Here is an 11,619-nt window from a genome sequence, read left to right as displayed (position 1 = left end):
CTACATGGTGGCAGTATAGTCCATATATTAACTTATTTGATAGGCTTCTTAGAATGTTATAAGATAGGCTACATTTTGTAAATGTATTAGACACAAGTTGTCCTCAATATCAGTTACACAAATACAATACACTGTAATATAAATGCAATTATGAAAGAAAGAAAAAACAGGCTACTTGATAGTTTGAGGCTAGCATTCACAGCTGCATCCAACTCTATCTCTGCCGAGTCGCTGGGAGGTTCCAGGCTCCTGTGTAGCCTGCGGGCTCGGGCGGGGAGGGGATGTGGCGGCCAACAGTGATGGGACTGGGAGGGGTCTGAGTATCTGTGGATGAGGGGCCTGCAGGAATGCGGGAGTAAATCAGAAGTAGCAGAAGAAACTAAATGTAACAACTGTAACTAGTTTATATGAAGGCAGAGAGTCTGAATGGACTTCATCACCCCATACAACGTGGAATACTTCACAAACATCATATCGTTTGAGTAGCCAACACAGTCATTTGGAAAAGCTATTTATATACCAAAAGCATCTGCCCCCCCCCCCCTCCTCAACACACACGGCTCGAGGTCGTTACTAACACCGTGAGTCAACTGCTTTTCGTGATGTTGATCAACAGGGTTCTAGAACGTTAAGAAAGAACTGAAAATTTGGCGTGTAAATTCTACACTATCACCGAGCGCATACACTTCCTTTTCTCTACACAAATTTTCTCTGAAGCAGCCGGAGAAAAATCGAGGGTACCACGCCGTCCTCCACCTCGATAAAACTTTTTTTCTCTCACCCCCCTCCCTTTCCTTCTCTTCCCTCCCTGTTCTCTTTAGCCAGTCAGAGAGGTTCCTTTGGAGATGCTTACTGGCCGAAGTCTACTCACAGCAGCCTCCCCACGTCCCCTAGGCGACTGACTGGAGCAACACGTGATGCGCTTTTACTTATCAGGTTTAGGAGAGAGGAGAGAACAGCGCTTTGAGGACGACCGGAGAGGATAGCGAAATAAAGTGCTTTTCCTCTCGCCTCTCAACTCTTTTTTCTGTTTTCCTCTTCAGGAATTCAGAGAAAAGAGTGAGGGCAACAAAGTTGTCGAACTTTGCACATCCTCAGAAACGCCATTTTGATTCCTCTCCGGAACAACTTTGCTGCTTCTTTTTTCTCAACCCATCACCAGTCACCATCATCAGTATGTCTCGGCGCAAGCAGCCCAACCCCAACAAAGTCAAACGTAAGTAGCCTACCAAGCTTCTCGGATTACCTTCTCAAACTATTTACGTATGCTACATCTCATATTGTCGATATCTCGTGTCAAATATGTGTTTGGTCAAGTTTTTACTTGCAATGGGTCAAAGTATCAAAGTTGGAAGAGTTGTGCGGTTGGAGATGTTTTTTCTCTCGCAACTCCCGTCTGCTTCCTAGTTTCGAAAAGGAGCGATGCTCATCCATGATTAACCCGTCTGAGCGGAGGAATTTGACTTTGTCTCTTCCTCACACTCGATTATTTCTAACCGCTCAATAGTTACTCATTCCCACTTTAATTCAACTTTGGTTGTTTGCTTGTTCACTTCCACGTCCGTAAAGTTTTTTTCTCTCCCAGAATGATGGGAGCTCATGGAGGGTCAAAGTCTATTAGCTTGGTAACTAGCCACCGAGCATCCATATCTCTGGTGCACTTTGATCGAAGCCTAGCGGTAGCTCAGTTGCCATGTGTTGGTATAGCCGCTAGCAAGCTACATTTTGACCTTGTCGAGATGTTTTCAAAACTTTATTTTCTTCTTCTTGTTCACAACTAAAATGTTGACAGTGTATTTCAAGTCATATATCGACAATTTTGTAATTTCGTCGATTCACCCGAACGGGAAGTAAAGCGAGACTTTTTCCATCATCTTGACCATCATTTTGTGACGCCTGTTGCATCCCCAGGACGCATTTGTCTCAGCTAAACCTGTAAAAGGGACTTCCTTGACATTTGTAATTCAAACCAAAATATTGCCAAGCGAACTTTTGTTGTTCACATTATCAGTTTCTTTTACGTCATATTTTATATGGAAAAGGATGCTCAACTGCACTTTGGTGACGCTGTGCAAAGTTCATATCATTTTTGTGTAGTATACTGAGCAGAATCTTTTTTTTTCTACGGTTGTTCAGACGGTTGAAAGTTACACTATTGTGATGAATTGATGCGTTTCTGTCTCTCAGGGAACTGCAACGTAGCTCGAGCTGGTTAGATAATGGTTGCTAGGCATTTTCCTTTTTTCTCCCTTCGTCCCCCCTCGCTCTCGTCGACTGCTTGTGCGCACTCACAGGGGTGGCGTGTTTGTAGTTGTCTAAAAACAACATTTCTGGTAGCAACAAGTTGTTTGCGGATGATGCGGGTAACTGTTAAGTGTAGGTCCGTCGATTATAAGACACGGTGGTTGAAAATTGAAGATTCAAAGCGTTTTTTGTGTCGAAGATAAACGGGGCGATGATCCTACTCTCCTCTCGGCTCTCTCCGGGCGTTCGGAAGGAGGCAGGGAGGAGAGTACAGATCCGGATGAGCAGTTCGCATTCCATTACGAAATTCTACACTGTAGCCGCGCAGGCCCACGGCGACAGCCTTGATCAAACACATTCATTTTGCGACAGGCCCAACTTCTCCACCCAAACACTATATTACAATAAAAGTGCTTGATACAATTTATTCAAGTTGATGGCATTTTAGAATGTGTGTGTTATATATTGTGTGAAGGAATCAGGCAACTTCAGACGATAGTCGCCTGGTAGCAACACGAGGGGCATGGGGGGGGGGGGGGGGGGGGGGGGGGGGGCGGGGCAGGGAGGGGAGGGGAGGGGGGGTGCGGAGGGGGATGGAGACGCGCAACAGTTGTTCTTATCAACCTAGTCGGGAGTTCCTGCCTCTAATAGTCCAGGCCCAGCCTATCTGCAAATCCATGTTCCGTGAAGTGAACCAGTTTATCTGGTCTAAAAAACCCGATGGGGACTTGTTTTGAGAAGAGGTTGTTCCGTGGATGGTGCTGAGGATGTTGAGCAGGCTGCGTCCTCGTGCAGGCCCCGCAGTTACAGTCAAGTGAAGGCATGTAGAATCAAGAGGAGGGGCGAAGGGGATAGTTATAGTTTGTGAAGTTATTTTTCTTTGTTAGAGTAAAGATGAACTGAGCAACGAACAAAACAAAACTACATTTGTTTTTCCGATGGGGTTTCACATAGTTTCATCTTAATGAGACTTTTTGCTTTTGACATTTGTTGATATGAAATTGAAAGCAAGTTAAAACATGTTCAGACCTAGAGGCTGGCCTTTAGCCTATAAGGGAAATACAATGCTATGATAATTTATTGAACTTGGTGAGAAAGAACCACATTGAAAATGTTTTGGTGGTTTGAATTGCAACTTCATCTGACCTGGACAAAACAAAATGGATAATTGTTAACTTGATAATGAGGAAGAAAACGCTGTCAGCTGTAAATTATCCTTTGTTTTATACAAGGCATCCTGTCTCCTTCAGTAATGGTGTATTTAGCATCTGATACTCTTGACTCAACTGGTAGATGTTAGTCTCTGTTGTCAAAATAGTGGTGGCTTTCTGATGACCTTAGAGCAGGAGTCACAAAGCTTAGTTCTAGCTTCTCTAGTCCCCTATTGTGACAATGCGATAACAAATATGTTTTGTTGAGAAAAGACGGTGACATGGATTGATGTGGATCTCAGTGATTCCTGTGTTGGCCTTGTGTAAGATGTACTGGAATTTTATTTCTCTCATCTAAGTTGTGGCATCTTTCAAGTATTGTGTGTGTGTGTGTATTAGATTGTGTGTGTCTCCTAGGAGAGGTGAATGGCGGTTCGATGCATGGAGATTCATCCTCAAGGGAGAGAGGAAAAGAGGCGTCTAATTAAAAGCCCTCAACCCCCCAGGGTCTGTGCTCCACACATTAGGCAGAGATTTAGCCCTAATTAGCCCCTTTCCTCCCCCATCCTCTCCTCCCCCATCCTCTCCTCCCCCTTTCTTCCTCCTCCATCCCCATGGACAGATAAGTTGTTTTCTTTCCTGAATGACAGTAAAGTCACTAAAAACTAAAACATTTATATCTCCACCTCATTCACGACCTTTCTTTCCTTTTTTTCTTTCTCTTACCTTTTCTTCTTTTTTATTTAGTTGTATCTTTTTAATTAATCAGTAACCTGTTGATGATCTGTGAGCCAGAAGAAAGGGATCAGGAGGAAGGGATGAGGAGGGGTGTGTTTTGGGGGGGGACTCGAACCGTTTTGAGGGAAAGAGTGACTTGTTTAGCTGTCAGAGCAAAACACAAAACACAAGTGGTGTTGTCGGCTTCGATGCTAATGAGGCTTCATGTGGGACTCCACTGTTGCACTAGCTTCCTTAGCCTAGCCTGGCTAGGCCACATTGATGTAGATAAATAGGAAGCTGTAGCCTAGCATGCTCCTGATGTTAGCCTCCTGTACTTTACATTTGTCTTGCCTAGCCTATCTTAGCATTGACTGCTTCTGTGAGTATTAGCACAAGCTTCATCTCAAACAGCTCAAGAAGTGCCAACTAGCCTCCTTAAGGTGGGTGAGGGGGGTCTTGTGTCTCTGCCCCCCCCCCTCCTCAGAGGTGCAGGCAAGCTGCTGCTGGCTGCTGGTCCTCTCTGGTCCTCGGGCTATTTATAACCTGCCTTTTTTAGATAAGATTATGTTCCATCCCCCTGCCCAGTCTAGCTCAGGGACTAGTGGGGGTAGACAGGGACCCCACTGGAGGTAGTCCTACAGGATTGCGGTAGGTTAGGAAAGGAGAGTGATGAGAAAAGTTAAATGAAGAGGGGAATCGGAGAAAGGGACAAGGAGAAGGGATGGGTAGAAGAAGTAGAAGAGGGAACTGTGTTAAGATGGAGATTGGGGTTATGAGGTGCAGGATGTAGAAGGGGGGGTAGATGGGTGAGGCATTGGGTTATGAAAGTGGGGAGAGAGATTGTGTGTGTGTGTGTGTGGAGGAGACACACTGGGAAGACAAAAAATGTTTTCTGTTAACATCATCTTGGCCCTATTGATTTTGCCTGCTCCTAGGGGTCACTTCACATTGGGAGGATGTGAGCGTACATGCATGAACTATGCCCGGTCTCTCCCATGATGCATCAATAGATCTGACAATACTAATACATAGTCTAGCATGGTTGTTAGCTGCCTACTGTATTGTGATAGGGTGGTAAGGTAGCCCATTTGGCAAGCAAATTATTAGCTGACTAGTCTGTTGTTTTGATGTTTTTGTTACTAAGCTTGGTGGTTAGCTGTCTAGTCCATAGTGTTTGGATGGTTGGTTAGATAGTTACTGTAGCTTGGTGGTTTGATTGTGGAGGCGTAGCTAGGTTAGTTAGCTTGCCGGTTTGTTAGTCTAGTTAGACTGTATTCAGGTGTGGGCGAGCCAGAGTGTTTTCTAATGGGGGCTGCGCGGCCCACAGTCAGTGATGAGTGAAATCTGAGAAGTGGGTCCAACTGAGCTAAAGTAGGACAGTGCTGGTGCTTCCATTGTTACTGTGTCTCTCTCTCTCTGTGTGTGTGTGTGTATGCGCTAACTTATAGATCCCACTTCAAAGAGGTTTTTTTCTTCTGCTGAACTTCCGTTACAGGTGTGGGCATCCAAGCTGCCGTGCATACACTCACATGCGCAGACAAGCGATATTCCCTCCACTCTGCAGAGTCCTCAGTTAGATCCCCATTGCGTGGGTGTGTAGTCTGTGGGCTAGTGAGGTAAATATAGGGGCAGAGGAGACGGATGAGGCCCACTCATCCATTTGTGGTACAGGACAGGCAATCCAAATGAGTCCTCATCCCCCTGTCTTTATATAGCAAAGCAGAGGCTATCTTCTACCCATCCTGAGGTAGAGGGATGTGGAGGAGGAGAGATCTCCATTGGCATCACCAGTAAGTTTTCTATTGGTCGACCAATGCAGATAGCCAATGCACTTCCCCAAAGTGGAAGTTTTATAGGCAAAAGATGGCTGGATTGATTAAGCATGAAAGCATTTTAAAACGCGATTATAATTCTTATTATGTCTCAAAAAGCCAACCATGGGTGAATCAATAGCCTAGATCTAATGGTATTGGGTGAACGTGTGTTTAGATGGGCAGCTAATACAGATTGGATGACTAAATAGAGAGACTAAGCTTGATATCTGTCCCCTGGTCTGCTGTAGCCCACAGGGTGGGGTGTGGAGCAGCGCCCACTGATAAGCAGGCTAGCAGGCGAGGATTAGGGCTGACTAGCTCTTGCTAAAAAGCTAGGGGTGGGTCCAGCTCACTCAGACTAGCAGGCGAGGGTGATGGTTAAGGCTGGTTAGAGTTGAAGATGGTGCTAGCTACTAGCTATGGTCCTTTTCTCTCAATGTTACGTGTGCTTTAGACACCACAGCTGCTCAAACACACGCTCTCTCACACACGTACACACAACTGTGTGTATAGAAATGCTGACACAAAGACGCATGTATGGAAACAGACATGACATGGAACACACACACATACATAAACACACACACACACGGCCACCTTCAGCCTCAAGCAGGCAGCAAATAAAGCAGGTATTTACTGTGGGTCCAAAGTCTAACTCCAGGGCCATGTCACTGATGTGAAAGAATGCCAGGAGGGGAGGAGGGAGGAGATGGGGGCGGGAGAGATAGAAAATGGAGCCTGTACCACCAGCTGGAACTAGGCTGTGTAGAAGATGGAGAGGGTGAGAGGAGAGGAGAGAAGGACAGAGGAGAAGAGTGGATGGGGTAGAAGAAAGGAGGATCATAGGGGGATACAGGAAGTGAAACTGCCGTCTGACTGAAGAAGGAGGAAGAGATGGAGGAAGTGGAGAAACAATGGCTCCACAACCCCCTTCTCTCCTCTCTCTTTCTCCTCTTGTTTTTGAATTATTTGAAGGTATGGTTGTTTTGTAGTTGAACATGTTGAATGTATTCTAGAAGTTTGGCCTCCATCTCTGAATTATGTTAGATGTCAGAGGGGGAGGAAATGGTTAATATGATGGAGAGAAAGAGGGAGACTACACAGGAGCGTGCGCAGTAAGAATGTTTCCCGCGCTAGCTCCTTCACTCCCACCTCTCTCTCTCTCTCTCTCTCTCTCTCTCTCTCTCTCTCTCTCTCTCTCTCTCTCTCTCTCTCTCTCTCTCTCTCTCTCTCTCTCTCTCTCTCTCTCTCTCTCTCTCTCTCTCTCTCTCTCTCTCTCTCTCTCTCTCTCTCTCTCTCTCTCTCTCTCTCTCTCTCTCTCTCTCGTTCTCTCTCTCTCGTGTGTCTTTCTCTGTCTCTCACTGTCTCTCTCTTTATTTCTATCTCTCTAAGCTGTACTATTTTTTTAACTCTCTCTTCCTCTCTTTCCTCACTGTCTGCTTGTGTGTACTCGCTCACCATTTCTGTCTCCTCCCTGTCGTCTTCCCTCTCTCCAGCCTGTTGCTTTCTCTCTCTGTTTTTCCCTTCCCTCTCCCTCCTTCTCTCTCTCTCGTCCTTCTTGCTGACTAAACAGTCCTGTCAGCTGGCAGTTGCTTTGGGCTGAGGATTTGCGATAGCTTCTGGAGGCAGCAGGGGGAGGGGAGGGGAAGAGGAGGAGGTTGAGAAGGGGAGGGAGGGAGGGGGAGAGGGGGAGGGGTGGTACTCACAGACAGCACTTGTTGCTCACTGGAGCCAGGCAAGGAAGGGGGAGACAGAGGGAGGGTGAGAGGGAGGCTGGAGAGAGGAAAAAAAGGTGGTGCTTACACACAAAACTGGTTAGGCGATGCCGTTCTTGAACATGTAACAGAGAGGGAGGGAGAGGATGGGGAAGAGCAAGAGAGAGAGGGGAGTGTGTGTATGCAAATAGATAGACTGAATTAGTTACCATAAAGTAACTATCTCCAGATTGAATTTACTGCGACGTGAGCACAGAGAGGATACGACACACCCTGTATCCTTGTAGACAGCCACGCCACATTCTAAATATTCAACTATTGGTTAAATTACTTAAGGATGTTTAGGTAGAAAACTGTTTGATCGTCATTAAGAGGATCTTGAAGGATGTGTTCTAGAACATAGACAGATCTTTAGCAAACAACAGCCACAACAGAGTCTGTAAAAAGCTGCCACTGCCAGCCAACCACAGGTGACTCAGCTGGCTGTCTGACAAGTGATCGGCCTGACGAACACAAACACACACACACACCCTTGGGCAGTAGAGTGGCTAGCTACCTGTGATGCCAGAGTGTTCTGTGGTTTAAAGGCCTGCCCGTCCGACAGAGAGGCCTTCTGACTTGCAGCCTGACAATCTTGTTTCCTGTGCATCTGAATGGGCTGAGCTGAACAGGGAGCTAATCCCTATTAATCCCTGTGTAATACTGCCTCAATAGGGGATGCTCGGAGAGAACAGCTCTGTTAGTGCAGAGTAGAGCTGCTTCAATAGGGCATCCTCCGAGAGCACGGCCCCTTTCTCCAAATCCTGTCTTTTATTTTATGGCTCAGCCAGAACCATGCGGACACACTCACACCTACACACACTCCCTTCTTGCTCCTCCCCCCTGTCCCTCTGTTGAAAAGGTACCATTGTTTGTTCTGTCAACACGGGACACGCCTCAGTCTCCATGGCAACCAGACAACGCTTGTATGCCCCAAGTCTTAGCTGCTTCTTGGGTGCTAAAAGAGTGCCCCCCCCCCCCCAATCTTTCTCCCGCCCTCCCTCTCTCACACACACACACACCTGAGTGGAGAGAATCCCACTGCACAGCTGTGACGAGGGGGAAGGGAGGGTACTAGTGAAAGGTAAGGTCCATGGTTTTATGCTGAGACTTGAGTGGTGGGGGGGAAGGGTGCGAGTGATGAAGTTTCTTGACACTATAGTCTCTCTCTCTCTCGCTCTCTCTCGCTCTCTCTCGCTCTCTCTCGCTCTCTCTCTCTCTCTCTTACCCACCCCTCCCCCCAACTCCTTTCATCTCGTCACCGTCGTACTTTGTCCAGTCTTCTTACTGTTATCTTTCCCTCCTCTCTCTCTCCTCGGTCCCCTCCGCTGATCTGAGGGCAAAGTGTGCTCTGGTGAGTTCTGTCTTCAGTCTCAGGATGATTCAGCATTTCTATCTTGTGTAGAAAGCAGAAGTGAGGAGCAGCAGAGAGCATGGCAGAGTGACCTCCTTCTGGACTGTCCAGTTAACAACCATGACCTCTTGAGTGGAACCCAGGGCGATGATGATGATGATGTGTTAGGAGGAGGAAGGCCTCTTCCCATGAAGCTGTACATACTCTCTAACGTCTTTCTCAATACTGAGGCCGAGATAGTCTCTGAATGACTGTATAGAGATGACAGATGGGAATCAGGACCTTCAAGACACCAGACACACTCACACACACTCCCCTGATACTGTATCATCACTCAGTACTTCCACAGCCCCACCCTCTCAGGTGAGAGAGACACTAACATGCCTGTGCCTCCTTCACAAACACCCAGAGGTATGTGTGTCTCTCTCTCTGTCTCTCTGTCTGTCTCTCTCTCTCTCTCTCTCTGTCTCTCTCTCTCTCTGTCTCCCCCCCCCCCCCACACACACACACAGAGAGACAGAGATTATCACACCAGAACTTTGTTTAGAGACAACGTGTCTATAAAGATTTGAACAGGAATAAGTTTCCCTCCCGTGTTTCCAAAACATCCTCTAACTGGGATGAACAGAGGTGAAACAGAGGAGGAGTAAGATGAGGAAGCAGGGAGTGGTTAGAGAGAAGGAAGAGAGGAGGATTTAAATGGAGGATTGAGAGGAGAGGAGGGGAAAGAGAAGTGGTTAGAGGAAAGGGGTAGTTGTGTTCATAGCAGGGGGAGGGGAAGGATTCTTAGCTGGAGGGGGCTGTAGGTGTGACTGTGTGATGGGGGATGCAAGGGGGTGAGGCAATGCCTAAGTCTGTGGGGGTGGGGTGGAGGTAAGGAGGGTTCGGGGTAGATAGTTGATGTGTGAGTTTTAGTGGGGGGGAGGGGTATAGGACTAGCCTAGGTGTGTCCTCTCCATTGTCACACATGCACACACACACACGCACGCACACACACACACACACACACACACACACAAAGCTCCCATTGGGAGTACAGGTTGTGATAGGCTGTGTCGACGCCCTCAAGGCAGGCAGGAGACACAAAGACTCACAACCCTTTCTTTGGTTTGAAACCTAGCCTCCACCCCACCCTACACACACACACACACACACACACACAGTAAATTATTAGACAATCCAGTGAAAAATAACTAAAAACAGAGTTGTAGATTTAAAGTTGATTGTTTGTTGTTGTTTGTCTGTTAAAAGTTTAAAAGAGGAATATCATCAATCAAACACTTCTTCCTTTTTTAGATCTAATATTCTTGCACTGTCCAACTAATTCATCTCTTTCTTTCTTGCATTCTTTATCACTCTAGTCTTCTCTCTCCATCTGTTTCTTGTCAGCCTCCACCCCACCCCACAGAAATAAAGTTTAAAGGTGAGCCAGGGTAGATGGTAGATCTACCTAGACAATCATCAACCTGGAGGAGAACACATCTCCCTCTTTTCTTTCTCTCATCAGAGACAGACAGGTGAACCAGAGACAGACAGGTGAACCAGAGACAGACAGGTGAACAAGAGACAGACAGGTGAACCAGAGACAGACAGGTGAACCAGAGACAGACAGGTGAACCAGAGACAGACAGGTGAACCAGAGACAGACAGGTGAACCAGAGACAGACTGGTGAACCAGAGACAGACAGGTGAACCAGAGACAGACAGGTGAACCAGAGACAGACAGGTGAACCAGAGACAGACTGGTGAACCAGAGACAGACTGGTGAACCAGAGACAGACAGGTGAACCAGAGACAGACAGGTGAACCAGAAACAGACAGGTGAACCAGAGACAGACAGGTGAACCAGAGACAGACAGGTGAACCAGAGACAGACTGGTGAACCAGAGACAGACTGGTGAACCAGAGACAGACTGGTGAACCAGAGACAGACAGGTGAACCAGAGACAGACAGGTGAACCAGAGACAGACAGGTGAACCAGAGACAGACAGGTGAACCAGAGACAGACAGGTGAACCAGAGACAGACAGGTGAACCAGAGACAGACAGGTGAACCAGAGACAGACAGGTGAACCAGAGACAGACAGGTGAACCAGAGACAGACAGGTGAACAAGAGACAGACAGGTGAACCAGCCATCATCATCAGGTCACTTACGTAACAGCAGATCAGGCTAGGTTACTCTCCTCTTTTCTCCCTTCTCATCCATTTTTCCTTTTTCCTCTCTTTTTTTGCTCTTATAAACACCTTTTGAGACGATCTGGTATTATGGACTCCCCCAGTTATCCTTGAGTCATCCTTTGTGTTTCAGTAGAAATCCTGTCATTACTTGTATCCTACTGGCAGTTTAGTATCAGTTTGCTCAAGACAAGGTCACTGTAATGCTGACTGTGCTGACACACACAGACGTGCATACACACACTCCTGTGTGTGTGTGTGTGTGTGTATCAGTGTATCATCACACAGCTGTGATTACATAGAATTAAGATGGAGACTACGAGTGAGTGTAAGAAGCAGACTCCTGTAAGAGCAGAGATTAGCGGCGGCCATCTTGTTTGTCTGCCTGTCTCTACTCTGATTACC

The 11,619-nt window shown here is 46.9% G+C and overlaps 1 protein-coding gene across 2 annotated transcripts in view; it reads left to right on the top strand.

The window, feature by feature from the left end:
- Nucleotides 1–295: 295 nt before the first annotated feature.
- The window catches only part of rreb1a (ras responsive element binding protein 1a), a 43,468-nt gene continuing 32,144 nt past the window's right edge, over nucleotides 296–11,619 (top strand). Inside the window, exon 1 of one of the 2 annotated variants that reach the window (XM_084703035.1) lies at nucleotides 296–1,216. In XM_084703035.1, coding sequence (XP_084559161.1) covers nucleotides 1,177–1,216 — 40 coding nt within the window. In that variant the 5' untranslated portion in view covers nucleotides 296–1,176. The remainder of the gene's footprint in view (nucleotides 1,217–11,619) is intronic. The other variant, XM_084703036.1, reaches the window with a different exon arrangement.

Source organism: Hypomesus nipponensis, chromosome 8, assembly GCF_054491055.1.
Source record: "Hypomesus nipponensis isolate SF chromosome 8, ASM5449105v1, whole genome shotgun sequence".
Lineage (NCBI taxonomy): Eukaryota > Metazoa > Chordata > Actinopteri > Osmeriformes > Osmeridae > Hypomesus > Hypomesus nipponensis.
The sequence above is the reverse complement of the archived record's forward strand: the minus strand, read 5'-3'. Positions and strand labels throughout refer to the sequence as shown.